A 16,381-nucleotide genomic window follows, 5' to 3' on the forward strand; every position below is an offset into this window, starting at 1 on the left:
GCTTCATGGTAATTGTTTCTGCTGTGACTCAAACCTTTCCAGATCCAGTCATCGCTTCTCTAGTAACACAAAGTAACCTCGCTCACAGGTCTCTGGTGTAGAAAGCTGAGGGATACAAAAACCAGCTACAGATGAGCTATTTCCCGGTGTGCTTGGCAGGTGTGTTTATGATTCACAGGAACACTGTGAGCTACTGCAAAGCTTTGGAGGGAAAGGGAATAGTCTTTATTGGCTCACTGTGGCCAAAAGAACACATGCAAGGAAGTACCAAACAGCCTTATGAGCTCAACTCTGTGTGGCATCATGCACTCAGATCAGGTAGTGCAGACGCTTGGTCAATTGATACACTACTGGAGACCCTGCCACATCTTTGAAGCCGTTCCTGTTACTAACAATAATCCAGCTGAGAGCTGAGGCTGATGTTTATCGCGTTACAGTATAAGAAACACAAAGTAATAGATAGGTTACTGATCACACTGCTGGCTTTGTGCTTTGCTTCCAGGTGACCCACAGCATCAAGCGTGTACAAAAATACCTTCTAGTTGTTGCTTTGCATGGCTTCCCCATGAACAAATGCAGCAATTGTTTTAGGATTTTAAGTCATCCTAGGTGCAAGGAGACATGGTATATCCAAATCTGTAAGACAGGAGCATTTGAGATAATCTTGCTACTCCCTTGGCACTGAAACAAGTTAAAATCTGGAGATCTTCCTGTCCTTAAACTGTGATCTCAGATCCTGTCAGACTGCAACCTGATGCAGTGACAGATTAAAGAGGACTAATATCTTGTCCTGTCAGGAGACACCTTTAAGATTTCACACTACCACATTTCCTCTTGAAAGAGGCTATTGGTATCATTTACATGACTCTGAGAAGGCATCCCTTTAGTTAATACAAACCTTAGGACAAGAAACACGATACGAAATTACTCCCATCAGCCTATAAATCGATATTAGAGCAAGTTACAGCAATGGTTCTCCCCTGAGTAAGTTATGTACTAAATGTTTTCAAAATTATTAAATACTTTCAAAATTTTAAGTGGCTTACTTTGTACCTTTACATTTTTCTAACACAGTGGACCAAATACAGCCACCATGTAAGTGCTGCCGTAACCGACATTGCCTTCTCTTGCACCAAAGGCTGAGTTTGGACCAGTTATCCCCATACAAGTTTCACTTAATGAGAAAGACATGACCCAGATTTCAGACGAAATGAATAAGCGGAAAATTCCTAGCCTTGTTGCCACAGTTACTTGAAACCTGCTGTTAAAGAAGGTGGGAAGAAAGGGAAAAGGATGAAAAGCAGGAAAAAAAGAGAGCAGTATCATGGTCAGGCTTAGGCCATATGATAAACAGAGGTGATGATCTTGACAGAGCAGGACCTCAGTGATGACACTCAGAGCAGGTTATCCAAAAACCTGGTATTTCTGCTTTCTGGCTGCTATTGAATTGATTCCATGGACATTGGTTATTTTTAAGTGGTTACCACAGTGACTAAATGCAATGCACTGGGATTAGGTATTAGATCTGCAAAGGCAGAAAAGGATTGGGTGGGGAGAAACAGACTTCTCCACAATTAATTTAATAAAGAAATTGCCTAATTTTAAATACCAGACTGATTGCTTTTCCACTTTATAGAGATAGTAAAACTTGCAGCAATGTCTTGCTCAATCAGAATAAACTTTTTAGCCTTTGTGTAAGTTGGCAACAGAAATACTCCAGCTCTGTAGAAGCAGAACTGCAGACATATCGCACCAGGCAGTGAGCACTGTTCTTCCCCAAATGCAGACAGGATCAATGTACCCTGTGAGACACAGGCTGAAAACCTAAGAGAGCTGGTAACTGTGCTTGTGAATATTTCCTGTATTACTGCTTTATATTCTACTGCTAATTTTCATGTCTGTCACATGAGCATGAAGAAACACACTGTATTCATTAAGGGCTTTGGACTAAGTGATATGAACATATCACTCTAAGAGGTTTTTTTATTACTTGTCTATCTCATCTTTTTATTCCTGCTCTTTTTGACTGCCTTCACATTCTTATTACTGGCATGTAAAGATATAACCTCTGTCTGCACCTGTAGCAGTGTAATACAGATTCACGTACACTGGAAACACAGTTGAAGTAAATTCATTTGATGCTCTACATATTGGTTGGACCATAATACAGTTTGTATCAGCATTCATGCAAGAACCCAGGGAAAACACTGGAGTAGTTGTAAGATTCATTAGTCCTCATCTAAGACTGTATTGTCTAAGCACTTTATTTCCATGTCAAAACCTGTCTTGGACGCAAGGAGAAAACTTTTTTTTACTGCCTTTCCTGTCTTTAAACTTACTGAGACTTCCTGCCCCTCACCCCCCCTCCCCCAGTTCTCTGCTGTGCTGTCCTTGCTCAGATGACACCATCGTGCTTTGCATGGAGAATAAAAGGTAACCCTCAGTCCTGTGAAGAACTACATTTTACTAAGAGTGTGTTTTCTCTGAGAGCTGGCAGGCTGTATTGGTAGCACTGTGGCCAAGAGATTTTTCTGCTGGTTTAGAGTAGGGAACATTCATTTTATATAGAAGTCTTAGAAGAAAAAAAACCAAACCAAACCCAAACAAAACAAAACCAAAAAAAGAACCAAAAAAACCAAACAAAAAAACCCCCAAAACCAGCACCCATACATAGCAGCAATGGCTGAAATGATTATAAACCATGAGACAGTTGTATGAGATTGAACAAAATTCACTATCAGTAGGTGTTACTACACTCATTAAAGAATCCTTGCAATTCCTTCTCTTCTGACCACACAATTATGATTTCTGTCCGTTAATTACTATGCTACTAAATGATTTCCACATGTGAATCATAAGTCATCAAGCTTCCAGATCAAGGACACTGAGTCTTGCAGTAGCAGAAGAGATTGTGAGCTACTTTGATGCCATAGTTACAGTCTTAAGTCATCCCTTTAAAAAGTCAGTCATCTCCAGCTCCAACTGGGGAGAAAAGGGGAAAGACAGACCGAGAGCTTAGCTGGTACTGTCTTCCCCCTTGAATTCCTAAGGGTGTTGCATTCCTTACCAGCAGTGTAGCAGGACTTGCTCAGAAAGGTGAGAAATTCTTTTCTGTCTGAAGACATGAAAGCAGACAGCAGCTGTTGCTACAGCAGTAACCACTGCAGCAAGAGAGGAAAGGCCATGTGGTTCCCATTCCTACTGTGGTGGAACAGAAGCAGTACACACAGAACAGTGGCTGGGAGCAGAGCAGCACACGCTTCTAGTACCAGGACATATCCTACAGATGAAAGTTGTTATTAAACCAAGCTGTGAAATTAAAACCAAGTAGGTATTTCAGAATAATGGCAAGTACAGACAAGCCCTATAATCTTATAAATCAAATGCAAAGACTGAGCTCTAACTTATAATTAACCAGTGAAACTCACATAGCCCCATTATTTCATCCAGTGCTACCTGAGGGGAATAAGAAAAGAAAAAAAAAAAGGAAGCCATTAGTGCCAATAAGGTATTCAAACTCAGAAATACAAAATCGCCATTCTTCTTTCAGCTACTGTTCCCCTTTTTGGATTACCCCAAGCAGCCCCATCCCAAAACAGCCATATGCCAGTGTATTTCAGTGTTTTGTGCCAGAGGTGGAGGGTGCAGACTAATCATACATTTATTTATTGCAAGAACTCCTTATAATATTCCAATAACCCCCTTGCTCCTAGCAGCTTTAAACAAAGAAATGGTATGTAAATGGCTTGATAAATAATGCTTTGACTCACACAGGCCCCAAGCCACTTGGTGGCACTCTGCCCATATAAACTATTTTTGTCACTAGGCAGACGGACAGGCTCTGGAAATCCAGCCCAGGCTGAATTTCCCACCCCAAATAGGGCACTGTCCCTTCAAGTCCCATGAAAAATGCTTTACTGCCACCCCTTCCCCTTTTTAAAGTCTGTATGGGCTGCAGGAAGCATCACGGGTTTAAAAATCTAATCAAAGCCAATTAGAGCCCACTTTCCAGCTGCAATTCACTCTTGCTCTAGTCCAGTATGAAAGAATTTGAGCCTTGTCACAGTAAATGGACAAGGGGAAGAAAGGAGGAGAAAGGTAGAAAGAAGTAAGAAAGTATGGTGCAGCTACCAGGAAAATGAGAGAAGTAACTCTTGCAAATGGTATTCTCTGAGTAGAGAAGCAAAGATAATCAGGAGCTAATGAACAGTGATCAAAGCAGCAGGTGAGAGTAGAGTACAGCCTGTAATGCAAGCTTCACCCAAAAGCAGTGTAACACATTTCACACCTACAAAGCTCAAACTCAGTTGTAGCTTATTTTTCTCTCTCCAGAAGTAATATAACAAACTATAAAGTGCCAAGATAATCAGCTGTCCTTATGTGCTTGTGCCTCACTACTCATTTGTACAGAAGTCTAACAGTGCTTCTATTCCAGGAGATAGGGAGAGAGGGGGAGTGACTATTGTGACAAGAGAGCAGTACTGAAGGGGCAGCTTTATGCAGTAACTTTTCTAAAGCAAGAAGCAGCAGTCAGTACCAGCTTTACCCATCCAGTAGATGTGCTCTCTTAGCCTCTTCCTTGTATGCCCATCAAAAAATGTTGCCATCACAGTAGAATTAGAAGATGGTCAATTAATATTGACTTAGTTGCATAATGAGAGCTCTGAATTGAACCCTGCCTATTACAGCAGGACTACTCAGTCTAAGTACCCACACACTCTCTTTCCTGCTAGGGGGAAGAAGTTTTAGGTATTACGATCCAGAGGACACTTACCTAAATTCCATACGTACCATTTATTTTTTCAGCCTGTTTTTGCTTCATGCTGTTACAGTAATAAAGTGACACTCCATAATAAAATTTCACTTTTGGGTCTGTTATCACAGTATGAAAAACAAAACTTTTCCAAGTGTTCAAGAGTTTTATTGCCATGTGGAACATGTTTATTGTTCAAAAACGCTGCACTGAAAAAAAATCTGTAACATACATTCTCACATTCTTTGCCTTTTATCTTTACAGCAATGTAACTTTCAGGCAGATCATGCATGAAAACCACTCTCACAATGAAGTCAAAAACTACTGAAAGGCACTTTATGTCTTTCAGATATTAGACTCCAAACAAGTTTAGTTTTTGCCTGTGTAAGAATTACATACATCTAGAATAACTCAAACAGTAGGAAAAAAATAAAATCTACTTAGAACTTCTTAAAGAAGAGTATCAAACTTTGTTGCCTTCCTTCATTCAGTGCTATGCTTTTGTTTTTCCAAGCCTTCTTTAAAGAGTGTGCAACATAAAAATGGATGTTAATGAAGTCTCTTTACTGAGACAAGACATGCAGTGAGGGAAGAGGGATGGCTGCTCACTTCCAGGCTGCCTATCTACACATTTGTTCTTGTAAATTACAAGCCACTGCTTAAGTTAGAAAAAAAGAGATAGAATAGGAATGAATGCACTCAAGTTAAATGGCTTTTAAGAACATGTTAATACATAAACAGTGATAACGCCTACAGTTCTGTTTACTGACCTCTGTTCATGTTGATTTTAAAATTAGTTTTGTCAAACCATCATGGGCCCCTTTTGTAGACTGTTAGATAAAAAAGTTGGTTTTCAAATATTGTTTGTTATTTGGGTGGCTAACTTTTTATTAAAGGGGTGGTTATTAAACATCAGTAAGGCAGCAAGACTTTAAATGTAATGGTTTACATTGCTGAATAGTACTTTTTAAAAGGCAAGATAGAAAAATTATTAGAAGAATTCTTGGTATGGTCATATTCCTAATAGGTGTTTCTGTTTCATCCCCACTGTAATTGTCACAGCAACTGTAGATGGCATGTCTTCTTGGTTGTAATTCAGGATGAATACATTCCCTGGCTTATTTCAAGTTATATTTTTAGTTGTGTTTCTCCAGCCTGCCAAAAGAAAAACAGCTTTTGTAAGAGTGAATACTGATCTACAATTGCTATTAAAAAACTCTGAACTTACATTAGAACTTTATGAATGAAGGACATTGGTCAGTGATTTATGCAGAGAGACAAGTCCAGTTGCAGTTTTGTAGAGTCTCATTTTTTTAATTTATAGTTCAGTAGGTTTAATCCTCCTATTGCTCCACACAAATTTCTTGGAGCAGAAAAGAGAAAAGCCATAATCCTGATTCATCAGGATTGCTTGGGGCAGCATCTGCACTACTTGCTACACAATGAAGGTGTGAGACTGATTGCAGTCTGTTCCCCAGGCACACTCACTTGGCCCTACCTCATGTATAGAGCAGTCAGCTCTGATAGGTTTTGTGTGACTTCTCTTTCCCATGTACAACTCCTTCACAGTTTTATGGATGTTTCCATCTCAGCAATTAGTTGCCAAGATGGACACATGCAGACTAACCAATAGAACGCACGAAACCACCCCAGAAATAGCCAGCAGCTGCTGAAGGCCCTGTCTACACTCACTGCTGACCGTAAGGGCTTCCTGCCTTTTCTGTGTGCAGACCTCAGAAGGTTCAACGGAGGTGCAAGGTAAAAAGTGCTGCTACTGAAAACAAGCTTGTTAACGGGTTTGCAAAAGGTAATGAAGTTAGAACAAGTTCAGAAACCATGCAGAGCTTTGCACCACAGTTAAAAATCACTAGCAGAGTATTCCAAGAGCCATCAGTTTATGACTTCCCCATTTTAAAATGTAACTTGCCTGTATTTGATCAGTCGTCCTCCTTGAATAAGTTGTGCAACTTCATTAGTGAAGTGGCATGCAAAAAGAAGCCAGTTCCTTGGCTGCACTTTATAGGCAAATCTCATGAAAGTCAAGGAGTAACAACATAGTGCTGCAAAAGATGATAGATCTTATTAAGAGACTGTAAATATCTGCATTTTGTTGAATCATAATTTTCCTACTAGTACAATGTAAGGACAGGTAGAACATTTGTTGCTGCTTTTGAGTTTTCCAACAGCCCTACAAACATGTCCAGTGTGAGGATCTAATGCAAGGAAACACAAACAGTGCTCATTTCTGCTACACAAGAAAATCTACATGGCTGCAGCCTTCCATAAGAATTCATTTTGCTCATACACTATCCTGTGATGCAACAGAAGTCTTTTTAGTTTATTATCTAAAGTATCTCAGCCAGGAAATAAAGAGTTTATCCCAAGGATAAATGGTCTGTCCTATACAATTATTCTGACAATTTCCAAGTTGAAGTATTTTTAAAGACACTAACCACTTAATACAGTTCTTTCTGGGAACATTTTAAAATGGACTTTAAGATCAGGAGTTTTCGATGCCCAGGAAACCATGAACATTCAGAAACATGAACCTTTGTTACCTGCTTTCCAGAAAGATGAGAAACTATTTTGATCTACTCTCCTACCATAATTAAATTTAAATACAGGAAACTACAACCCAAGAATTCACTAGTTTTGTAAACTTCTGACAGGCTTAAAGAAAAAAAATTGGTAAATTAATAGTTCAAGGAAAACAGCCTTTTTTAAACTACAAAGACTCTTTTTTCATTTCCCGGGTTCTGTACACACACCAAACTATATACACCTGCAAAAATTTAAAAAAGCATCTCAACACTGCTGAGCTGGGTAGCTGCCACCAAAACACTATTTGCCAAACAGCTTTGCTGTACTGGAGACTATCTAAACTAGTCTTCTGTCTCAAGGAAGCTGATTCAGGGACTGAATTACTCTAAGCAGAGCCTAATGATGATGAGGCTATAAAATTCCTTAAGCCAAAGGTATTGTGCTTGTAGGAAGAAGAATTACTCTGAATTAAGTTATTAAGTGAATTAAGGAAGAGACATAATGCCAAAGTTAAGCTAATAAATTAAAGCTACTAGATTTCTAGTCCTAGAAAAGAATTTGAATATAGAGGCAAAAACTATACATGTTCCAAAGAAAGGTGGAAAAATATTGCTTATGCATTTAAAAATAACTTCTCATTTAAAAATAATTTCTCATTAAGAGTCACAATAGTCTCTCAGACAACTACTTTGCAAAGAGTTAAGTCTTTGCTGCTTCTTGCACCCTGCTGACCAAGCATTACCATTTCTTCAAGTAGTCAGTGTTGATAAATATTTAAATCTCACACTAACCACAAAGTATCATTGTTCTTTATAGAAAGAATAAAACTGGGTAAAGAGATACATTTTGAACAAGTGTCTGCAATAGTGCAAGATACCAAGAGTTATACTTCAGGAGACAGTCTGGTCTCGAAAACTGCTAAGGTTCAAGACCTGCCTCACTCTCCCCTCCCAAATTAGTGGGAAGCTTTCCAAAAAAGAGCCCTGCAGTTTTTCAGTACCTCAATTTAAGTGGCCTCTGAAGTTATGTAACAAGATATCAAATATCTACATCTGCTTTGATCACAAGTTTGCAGACAACTAATAATATATCATTGCTTAAAAGACAAAAACTGTGTTCTGGAGTCAGTTTACTAACAAGAAGTGTGTCTCAGGTCTTACCAAATGTCATTCGGCCACTAATAATTTCTGGCGATTTCTTCATGTCATTAAAAGCAGCAACAGGAAGACCCCAGTTGGCAACTGGTCCCCAAAAGTGCTGTGAAGAGGGAAAACAAAAATAAAGTTAAACAGAAACAAAGATCTCCTGCAGTAGTCTTACAGTTTTTTCTTAGACACACAAAACTAGAGGACAGGGTTATGGGTGAAATTCCAAGAAAAGACAGAGACTATTTTTAATGTAAGAGAGAAAAACTAAACCTTTCTTTTAGTGGGATCTACTCTTCAGAAGGAAAGGTACAGGAACCTACTCTGGATCTTCTTTCAGACTGGAGAGGAACTACTGTAAAGCCATTGAAATAGAATTTTGTGTAATTACAGCCCAGCAGTCATTAAGCATCTGATTTGCATTGTCATATAATAACTTCAGATTTACAGTTCACTTCTGTGCATAGAATTAGCATTTCTCTCTTTCAAATAAGACTCCTCAAAAATATAATGAAAATGTAAGGACTTGATGAAGTGAAGAATTGAAATTGTTTTTGTGTTATGCGGAGGATGAAGAAATGCTCAGCAAGCATCTTCTTGTGCGTCCTTACACCCTCTCTTTGAAAGAGCAGGGCCAGCAAGCAAAGCAAACTGTTACCCTGAGCTTCATCTGCAATTGCTGAAACAACTTAGTGATTACTTAAAACTCAGTGATTCAATGAAGGTCAGAGGAGAGCAGTTAGCAACAGGTGTGTACACAAACAGAAAAAACAGAGACAAGAAGTGGAAAGAATCAAGTCAGAAAAACTGACAAGAGTTTATTTTGATGGGTATTATATAAAAGACTCTGAACTGAGAAAAATTGTATCGCAAGTTCAATTTTCATTAATATTGTAAGCAACAAGGCTTCACCAGAATCCTTTGCACAGAACATGCACACAGTATTTGCATCAGCTTCTTGTAAATAGAAGTTCATTCTCAAAAGTAACTTGGCCAGATATGACAAAAGAGATGCACCTTGCAAGAAAAAGCTTTGCAGATACTAACTATATCCATTCTTCTGACACTTTCTGTAACTGTAACGTGTTTAACGATTTGGAATTCTCAGGGGGTATTTAAATTTCTTGCAATTTAATTCTAAGATACTCTTGCCAGTCTTGCTATAACACTACAGACAGACTAAAAGCCACACTTCATTCCTGTGCTTGCAATACACGAAACTTAGCTAAAAAAAATAGAAAGAAGTGAGTTTTAGTTACACACACTGTTTTGATAGTTCAGCTTTAGTACAATATGCAAAACAATACAGTATTTCTCCAAATTCAGATTTACAACAACAGTATTCTGAAGAACAGAATAAAAGCATTTCTTTGCTATATTCCTACTGGTAGGAAAATTGACATCTTTAATGGTTAAAGCCTCTCAAGCACATCAGAGGTAACATGGCATAACGGGGAAGAGTTGCATGACTACATGGTACTCACACTGTACCTCTGTGTATCTACAATACCACTTAAACACAAGATATGTAGCAACAGAACAAGAACATTCACAGAATTCAGCAGGACACAAGATGTTGATTTGGAGGTTTTAATGGAGCTATTTAAATAGTTTTAAAGGACAATAAGAGGACCAGAAACAACTAGTCACAACCATGACTACTTGCACAGTGAGAACATAAGACACCTTGTGTAAGCATCACCACACCAAAGCAAACTTTAAGTGGAGAGACACTACCTGTATTTGGGGATGGTTTTAGTCATTTCAGGGGTCTCATTTGAACACTGTAGTTTATGAAAAATAAGCTTGTTTTTTTTTGAATCTATGAAATCTTTACAGCTTTTAAGAATCTGAGTGACAACTTCTGTTTTGAAAGGTAAATTAAATCAACTTGACATTTTTACTTAATCAACTGCCATTAGAACATAAGGAAATAATACACTACAGATTATGGACCACTCGAATTCAGGCCATGTAAGCTGAAGAATCCTCAGTTCACAAAAGTACTGCAGCAGTAACTTTTCTCTGCTGCCAAGGAGTTTTATTTTGGAACCATCTCACTTGAGATGGCTATCAGACTGTAAGTGCCACCAGGCAGGTAGCCCTTTGAAGTCTCCACACACAAGAATTTAACTACACCTATACAGTTTGTCTTTGTCTTGGGAAAAGAACAAATCTTTCATAACATCATGATTCACAGTACAACAGGCGTAAAACACCCACTTCCAGTTCCAGAGGCAAACTGAAAGGCTCCAGGACAGAAAAGTGTAGTGTGAGTTATTTTGTACATTTATTGTCTGGGTTAAAGGCCATTAAAGATAAGCCAGGTAGTTTGGTTATGTACCAGTATTGCTGTTATGTAGAAGAATGGTTTCAAACTGCTCTGATCTCCTTAGCAAGGAGTATGGAAAAAATGAAGCCCCTTTAATTTAAGATATTCTAAAGGAGCTAACATTTGGTCACCTTAACCTCAGACTTGCAATTAAATATTCCTCGTGCATCACTCCTGGAGGTTTGCAGTATGCTTTTCAGTTGCAAACAAAGTCATACCAGTACTAAGGGAAAAAGACAGCAAGTTACTGAAGCCAGGAAGAACGTGAAATCGGAAATCCCCTCCCTTTTCTTACCGTACTGTTCAAGTGCACCATCATTGTTTTCCATTCAAAAAGCACATGAAAGAAAGAAGACAAAAACCCACGTTAGCTTGTTTCATAATTACACAGACAGAAGTGTACCATAAATAGATGATAGGCAGAAGTCAGGAAGCTGTCATGGCATCAACTTTGATCAGTGTATTAGTGTTAAAAAAATCCCATTTCCCACAAGAGCTGTCACTGTAAAAAGTGTTTGCTGCTCTCCTTTTCCCAGCTACATAAAATCCCATTAGGGTCAGTGGGAGACATTCAACCCTTCACAGCACCCAAGAACCCACCCCAACTAGTTTAAGAGATGCCGAAAGACATCTAGCTTTGTCATGACAAAGCTAAACAGCTAAAATTCTTCAGTGAAAGCTTTGAAGTCACTTGGAATTCTCTGTGTACCTCTGTAAGTAGGTCAAATCAAAGACTACCAGATCCTGTCACTAAGTTCGGGCCAACTGTGGCTGTACCAAACATGAGCTATAACACATTCTCAGTGATATATGCAATTACACTTCAGTCAAGTATGGGGTTCATTTAAGTGATCATCTAGGTACCGGTTTATGTAATAACAATGATCTATGCATAAAAGCTAGACTACAGCATACATGTAAGATTGTTACTAAGCTTTTGTTTCAGAACTCTTAAACACTCTCTTTCTAACAAAGATACTGATAAGACTTAGTTCTGAATTATGACTTAAAAGAAGGCATTTCTTATGAGAAATAGGTAGGCTAATAGAAAGCCTAGCAGTGCTCTGAGCTGCAGAACACTTTGTAACTATCGCTTCCCTCACACTGATTTCCATGTTCATAGATCACCATTTTATAAATAGCTATGGTAAGGAAACAGGTCTACCTAGGAAAACACACAGGATCTGCATTTCAGTGAGTCTTTGCTACAAGTCACAGTTGGTTGAAGGTGCTTTGTTAGCATGCCCTTGACTAGTCAAACCACTTGGTTTTTGTTTTCTGTTTAACTGATCGACAGCAATAGTCAACTGAAGTTCACAAGACAAGTGTACACTTAAACTTTTTCATAAAACCCTAACTAAACAAGTTCAGATGTGTCTCCTGGCACCACATTTTCGCACCAATAGAAGTCAGCCTTAATTTTTGAAGTGCAAGTTGTTTCCAGGGAAGAGAAAGCCTAAAACAGAATCAAACTGATACTACTATAACAGAGTAGGCAGCTCTGGCTAAGGTCTTGTAAGGTTGTCCTTACAATCACATGGGAGTGGAATAGTTATTATACTTCTAGAAGAGGGTAAATCAAGGGCATATAGACTCTTCCAGGAAACAGGCATCCAGCAGCCAAGCGAGTTGCAACAAATGCACCATATCCAATAGTGAGGATACTTCACCATGTGCATGCATCTATTTCTGAAATGACTCCATTCCAAATTAGTAGTTTCCAAGGACTTCAAGAACTACATTCAGTCCCTTGACAAAGGAAACATTGTACTAGTGTTTTCAGAACTGTGGATAACAACTGTTGGATTTACTCATTCAGTCTCCAAGTGTCAGCTTTCTGTTTAAATGTCTAGATGTCACAAGAGGAACCCAGGGCTGTTCAATACCTTGTATCAGTACTAAGTTCATTCCAAAAAGGCTATAGTGGGAAAGATTTCGTTTTCTAAAATTTCTGCACATATTTTCCTCATTCTGACAATAAGAATATTAATAGGCTAGATACCATTCTGCAAATATAGGTGAACTGTCACTATTTGTTTTCCCCATACTGCCACCCCTTAAGTGGAAAGGGCACTACCCTTCTGCAAAAGGGCAGATTGTTCAGTTCTCAGGGCACACAAGACAAGCAGGTGCTGTGTCCTTCAGTTTCTAGCACAGATCACAGAGGACTTTTTATTTTAAAGTTATATCTTCACGTTTAAAGATTTACTAAAGAGAACTGAAGATCAGCTAATTCTAGTTCTATTACTGAAGAGAACTCCTCTTAAGTTTGTTTGAATTAAAGAAAGTTCTTAGACAGCTCATATCAATTTAAGTGCTCAGGCTTTCCAGGGAATGAACTATGGCTATTTTAAAGCCCTCTATATTAACAGAGTCACTACATTTGCATTACCGATCAGGAAGAGAGATTTCAGATAGTGCCCCAGCAGACTGCAATCTCCATGCTTGTTTTTCTATTGCCAGGAGATTTTTGGAGTCCTTGGAATTCATTATATGACAAAAGCAATTTAGGCTTCTACCACAAGAAAATGACAGCTTGTCTAGAATGATGTCTTCTCTCTTAAAAGAGGAAGAAAGTTGATTTATTGGATGTTTTTCAGAAGACGTTTTAAATCAATACAATAGGAAGTAGGAGGATGCAGCTGCCTATTAGTGGCTTAGATAATATGACATCAGTGACAGCTGCCATTTTTAGAATCTTGAGAAAAAATGCAACTTCAGGTTCACAATACACAGAGCTATCATGCTTTAATATGCTAATCAGCTAGTTTTAAATTAACATTACTGCTGCATTTTACAAGAAGCAAGAAAAGTAGACCTACAGCTCATTTTGAAGCATTAAGACATAGTTAGGGTAAATTTTTGTATGATTTACAGTCATTCAGATCCCTATTAATCACCACTAGAGAAAAGTCAATACGAAACTGGCAGAAAAAATAATTTGTAATGATAGTTTTAAAAGCAGTTTCTCCTGTTTCTTTGTGCAAGATCCAAAAGCTAACCTACGACACCATAAAGCAATTCTAAAGCCAGATATGTCCACCTGAGCAAAGCGACATGGATTCATTAGGCTTGCTTTCATGTTTGCAGGTTATGAAGCTGAAATTGAAGCTACTTATTCCAACAGATGTCTGCAAGTTTTGATTGCCCCAAGCCATAATAATAGAGCACTTAATCCACCACTTTGGGTAACTTCATTTATTCTATTGAGGGTCAAGTAATCTAAAGCCTAACACTGGTATCCCTAACAGTATCTTAATTCATTAATTCTGACAAACAAATTTCACGTTTATAAAGCCTTGATTCCCTGCAGTGATTCGATGCTGGTTTTTAGAACAGACACCATAGTCTCAGAGCCTTAAGGACACTTTTGCTCTATGAGCAAAGAGAGAAAAAATGGACTTTTTTTCAGGATAGAGTCCTATAGTCTGGGAAAGAAATCACCTTCAGGAAGAAATGCAAAGAGATAACTCCATTTCTTCTATGGAGAAGACAGACAAGCCTTTTATTGACAGCTATTTAAATTTTAAATGCAACATAAAGCCAATAACTTAGACACTTACCTCCTAGTAAGCAAGAAGCAATGCTGAAAGGCCAGAGCAGATGGAGCAATTGACTTTAGCCCTTCATGACACACCCAGTAACAGAAGTACAAATGAAGCAGGTACGTTTGTATATAGCAAGGCAAAACACATTCCATCCACAATGGTAGAAACCTGTGGAATGCTCTTTTTATTGCAATACAGTCATATATACAGCTTGTTTGAAGACTAGATGAAATACATCTGAAAGTTTTTTTTAAAAAACGTTTTCAGTCTTGGGTGAGGAAAGATACTTCCAGTAACTGTGATGGCATTAGGAAGCAGCTGTTATTTCACCTGGATGTTTGTTTTTCCAGTTATGAAGCAGATTACTGTTTTAATGGCCATTTACATGCTTCACATGAATCCTGTTACAATTAACTAAATGTTAACACTAATATGCATCTATCGAGCTTACATGATATCCTCAAGACTTTCAAAAGGAATCACAGAAGCCTAATCTGGACTTTTTGTTTTGCTTCAAGGTTGTTCTCTTCCTTCTTGTATTTTTGTCCCACTGTTTCTGTGGATCTTGATTTTGTGAATGTCAAACGAACCCTCTGCTTAGAATCATAGAATGGTTTGAGTTGGAAAAAACCTTAAGGATCATCGAGTTCCAATCCTTCTGCTATGGGCAGGGACACCTTCCACTTAACCAGGTTGCTCAAAGCCTCATCCAGCCTGGATCTGAACACTTCCAGGGATGGGGGTCCATAGCCTCATTGGCGGCAAACTTTCCAGTGCCTCACTATCCTCGCAGTAAAGCATTTCTTCCTAGTATCTAATCTAAGTCTATCCTCCTTAAGTTTAAGGCTTTATTGAGCCTTTATTTTATAATCCCTCGTCCACACAGGCTTACACCACCTCCTGCTACTTTAACGAAGATTACATTTCTCAGATAAGCAGATGTCCTCCTACATGCTTGCTCAACATCAAACACCAGTTACAATAGATGTAGGTAAAATAGCAAGCAGCAGCTATAGTGAAAGGTTGCTCAACCACCTTTATTAGAAGAGACCATTTTTATTTAGTTAGTTTTGTCAAACAGCCTATCAGCCAGAGAAACTTCAGCCTGCCTACTTGAAACTACTCCTGCACAGTGGTTCAACCAGATTTAAGTATGCCAAAACTGTTCTTTAACGCAGTCTTGTCGTTTCAGTCTAGAGTGCCATATCCCTTACCACAGCACGCAGGACAAAGCTTGACACCAGCACTGAGCCGTCTGGGAGGTGACTTAAGCCACATTCCACGACAGTGGAGCTCTAAAGAGCCTCTGAAAAGAGGTACCTACTTACACGTACTCAGAGATTCAAATAACTGAGCTTCAGACTGCATCCGTGATCAAGCTCGCTTCTGCCCATAGCAGGGCAAAGCTCTTTCTGCCCCTGTGGCAGGCAGCAGTCAGACCGTCCTGGTCCCGGGCTCCTGTGCCCGCTGCCACCTCTGTGTCGCAGCGAGCCCCTGCCGGCGGCGGGGCGGCACTCGCGGCTGTCACAGCCAGGAGGGGAAGGTCACGGAGGGGCGCAGCTGCCGCGGCAGCTTCAAAGCGCGCCGCGTCACTTCAAGGTCAAAGCCGGTTTGCCCGGGCCGGGGCGGGACAGTGACAGCCCCGACCGCTCCTCGGGCCGAGGTGACGACACGCGAGACAAGGGGAGCGACAAGACCACGACACCTCCGGGCCGGCTCCTCGCTTCCTTCTCCCCCCACCCAGCCGCCGGCGAGGGCGAGCTCGCCAGGGGTCAACCCGTGCCAGCCGTCCTACCCGTCCCGGGCGCCCCGAGGCTGCGGGGTTCGGGGACGGGACACTGGTTCCTGCCGCCCGCCCGGGCGGGGCGGTGGGCGCGGCGACGACGCCCCCCGTGCCGCGCTCACCTCATCAGGTAGTCCCTGAACTCCTTGCTGCGCAGATAATCCGCGGCCTTGCGGCCCAGCGCCGCCGCCATGGCGTCTCGGCGGCAGTGGGGAAGGGAGCGCCCGCCTGGCCCGGCCGCCTCACGCCGCGATGCCGCCGCTACCGCCGCCGGTGACA

The 16,381-nt window shown here is 40.0% G+C and overlaps 1 protein-coding gene across 1 annotated transcript; it reads right to left on the minus strand.

Annotated features, from left to right (window-relative positions):
• Positions 1–4,899: 4,899 nt before the first annotated feature.
• Positions 4,900–16,375, minus strand: MPC1 (mitochondrial pyruvate carrier 1). Its single transcript, XM_042025101.1, has 5 exons — positions 16,225–16,375; positions 11,067–11,070; positions 8,455–8,551; positions 6,681–6,813; positions 4,900–5,908 (listed from the first exon to the last, which is right to left on the minus strand). The coding sequence occupies exons 1-5, from the start codon at positions 16,293–16,295 to the stop codon at positions 5,890–5,892; spliced, it is 324 nt and encodes a 107-aa protein (XP_041881035.1). The 5' UTR covers positions 16,296–16,375; the 3' UTR covers positions 4,900–5,889.
• Positions 16,376–16,381: the final 6 nt, after the last annotated feature.

Source organism: Corvus kubaryi, unplaced genomic scaffold (assembly GCF_017639235.1).
Source record: "Corvus kubaryi isolate FWS band 111438036 unplaced genomic scaffold, C.kubaryi_AGA036_p1.0 37266, whole genome shotgun sequence".
In the NCBI taxonomy this organism is placed as follows: domain Eukaryota; kingdom Metazoa; phylum Chordata; class Aves; order Passeriformes; family Corvidae; genus Corvus; species Corvus kubaryi.